Raw genomic sequence first — 3,078 nt, forward strand, 5'->3', positions numbered from 1 at the left:
AGTGGGGGCGAGTGGGAGTAGTGGGGGATTAGGGTTTCGGGCGAGAGGGGATAAGGGAGTGGGGGGGTGGCCTGTAGGGCCTGGTGGTCCGGCCGGGCGGCCTGGAGGCCTGCTGGGTCGTGGCCTAGTGGGGGGGTGCTTTCCTTTTTTTTGTTAGTTTAGTTTTTCTCTTTTGTATTTTCTTTTATTTATTTACTTTTCTGTTTTAAATCATTTTGAATCATTTAGGCATTTTATAAAAATGTGTTTACTACACCATATTTATCTATGTAATATTTAGTACAGACCGAACATTTTTATTTTAATGTTTGAAAACTTTTATTATTTACTAAACTTTGAATTTGAATTGAGGACCGGTTTTGATCTAACGATAGATTAGCAGCAGTAACCGTGGTGATGTGGCACCATTAGCGTGGGATCACTGTAGCTTAATTATCCGGGCGTCACACAACCACTGCTTTAAAGAGAATATCAAGAATATATCTTGCTTGTAAGTTCACCACATCAATCAGCACAAAAATATTTACACCTAATTATCCACCTGGTGCGTTCTAAGAGAAAGACTTGCCAATTTTCAGCAAGCATTTATAGCAGAGGGAAAGGCGGATCAGAATAAAAGGAACATGTATATATTTTCAGTGCACTGCAACTTTCGTTAGAAACTGAGGTGAGCGCAAACCAGAAGATGATGAAACAGAAAATTCAGGTAGCAACTCTGAATCAACTCTGCTTACGCCTCGGCGCTCTGTCTCCATGACAAGTATGCAATTAAGAGAGATAGGCTTAAGGGTGAGACTACGACTACATTCCTAAGAATACCATGCGATCAAATGTGATGGTGAGGATGCAACTTATCGCGCCCATACTATCATTAAATGGAATGATAGACAAGTATGCAATTAAAGATGCAGAAAGTAGGATGCAACCTTCACATCACCAAGAGAGGATCTTGTGTATCCTTCTTTTTCTTTTAAAGATTAACTACCAGCTGATGCAATCAGATATGATGGATGACTGAATATGCCACCCTCATGTCAGATAACTAACGGAATTACCTCTGGATGCGCCCCGTGGTTCCACGGGCCAAAACCATTTCCACGAAAATTAGGCATTGGGGGCGACTGATGATGATGCATCTGGTTTGGACGCGCCATCGGCGGCAACCTCTCAAAGTCCCCATCAGGCTGGTGCTTAAGCAAGGAGGACACCCGCATTATCTCTGCCAGCATGAGTACAACAGCAAACATCAGCTCGCAGGATTAGCACGAAAACACACTCCATGAAAACCTTGCTGCTACGGAAGAAATGTATGAATCAAGCTACATACTACTACATGCTTTCAAGACCTACGACACACACACACACACATACAGAAAGGCCTGCGCCTTGAGGCTAAAACATAGTCAAGCAGAGCAAGTTTGCATCAACAAGAGAGAAACAAAAGAGAAACCTAGATATATGCATTGCTCACAACTATCCCCCTGATGAAACGCAAACCTGCACTCCCTCTGCCGACTGGCCTCTGACGCATGCCCTCCTCACTACTCTGAGTCCGAGGAGATGATTGCCTAATTCTGAAGAGGTTCAAGAATTGTATGAATTTTTTAACTCATTCTGAATCTACTGCTGCAAAACTTACACATTCTGAATCTTATTCCGAAGAGAACATTGGACAGGTAAATGTCCATCACTAGCATGAATTCTACGGACAATCAAGGTTGGGGTGGGGAATGACGACACTGGTCGCAGCGCCGACAGGTAAAATGCGATATTACAGATGAACGGAGAGAAGAGAAGACACCGCCTCACCTTGAGAAAATCCGTGAGCGAACGGACCTGCCATGCGGCAGCATTCCTGACCTTGGCAACCTTGTCGGCCTCCAGCCTTCCCTCGCCCCCGAGCATCTGAACGATGAGCCTGAAGGCGACCTCCTTCCGCTCGTGCGCCTCGACCTCCTACCCCTCGAACCTCTGCACCGCCTCCCTGATCCCTCCATTCTCCTCTCCCACCGCGTCCCCCCTTCCCCTTGGCCTTGGGCGGGCCCTCGTCGGAGCCAGGGAACTCGAGGAAGAGCCGCTGGGCGACGGGCGCGGTGTCGACGGGGAGGAGCTGCGGGGGCTTGTCAGTCGCATCGGAGAGGAACTGAGGAAGGCCCGGGCGAGCGGCGCGGAGGCGGGGTCAGCGACGTCGGGCACGAAGAACGGATGGATCGGCGGCGGCAAAGGGATGGATCTGGTGCGAAGGGATGGAGGGCGGCGGCGAACGATCTGCTGTGCGGGTCGTGAGTGCTAGTGGTTCTCGGTCGAGGGCAGGAGGCCTCGCTCGTACGTGCGTGCGAATCGATGCCGTTTTTTTCAGCTGTTTTTTTGTCGTAGGTTTGTGCATGTACAACGTTGAGGCATGGTTAGGAGGTTAAGACCAACGAAAATATACCATGGAGACTATTCACCAACTGCTCCATTAGAAGTAGAGATGGAAAGAGATCGATGGGAGAAATAAATCGGAGAGGGAGATGATTTGTTTGGAGGTGATCTTCTGTATATGGTATTATTTTTGAATTCTTAATTATCAAATATTTACATGATTAAATTGAATCGACATCTGCCAGATCAAGTACGAATATATGGTAACTAATCTGATGGGTTTATGTGGGTGGTGAAGCGAAAAGGCAGGTGGGAGGGAGACGAAATAAAACCAGCGAAATAAAACCAATGAAAGTGGCGAGACGGAAAAAAACAGCGAAAAATAACCAGCGAAAAATAACCGGTGGACTATTCACCAACTGCTCTATTAGGAGTAGAGATCTTTATCTTCACCTAATATTAAAGGGAGGATTGTTTCTCCACCTTTTTTCGTCCATACATGTTTTTCGTGCGTCATCTGTTTTTTTTTGTCCGTCGTGCATTTTTTTCTCATTGTATGTAAAAAATGCTTCAAACCAAAAAATAAATGGGCATATGAGGACTAAATCTGAGAATAGTTTCATATTTAAATCATACTTGAACCATACTCGTACATGTATCTCTCAAAACCATATTTGAACCATACCCGTTTAATGTCATTTTCAGCCCAAGCAA

General features: G+C 45.9%; 1 protein-coding gene across 10 annotated transcripts in view; it reads right to left on the reverse strand.

Annotated features, from left to right (window-relative positions):
- Nucleotides 1–2,378, reverse strand: part of LOC123156560 (uncharacterized) — a 21,576-nt gene extending 19,198 nt beyond the window's left edge. For all 10 annotated transcript variants that reach the window (XM_044574714.1, XM_044574719.1, XM_044574718.1 and 7 more), the window contains exons 1-3: nucleotides 1,810–2,378; nucleotides 1,498–1,574; nucleotides 1,056–1,219 (exon numbers count right to left, since the gene is read on the reverse strand). In XM_044574714.1, the coding sequence (XP_044430649.1) occupies nucleotides 1,056–1,219; nucleotides 1,498–1,574; nucleotides 1,810–1,997 (429 nt within the window). In that variant the 5' untranslated portion in view covers nucleotides 1,998–2,378. The remainder of the gene's footprint in view (nucleotides 1–1,055; nucleotides 1,220–1,497; nucleotides 1,575–1,809) is intronic.
- Nucleotides 2,379–3,078: the final 700 nt, after the last annotated feature.

Source organism: Triticum aestivum, chromosome 7B (assembly GCF_018294505.1).
Source record: "Triticum aestivum cultivar Chinese Spring chromosome 7B, IWGSC CS RefSeq v2.1, whole genome shotgun sequence".
Classification (NCBI taxonomy): domain Eukaryota; kingdom Viridiplantae; phylum Streptophyta; class Magnoliopsida; order Poales; family Poaceae; genus Triticum; species Triticum aestivum.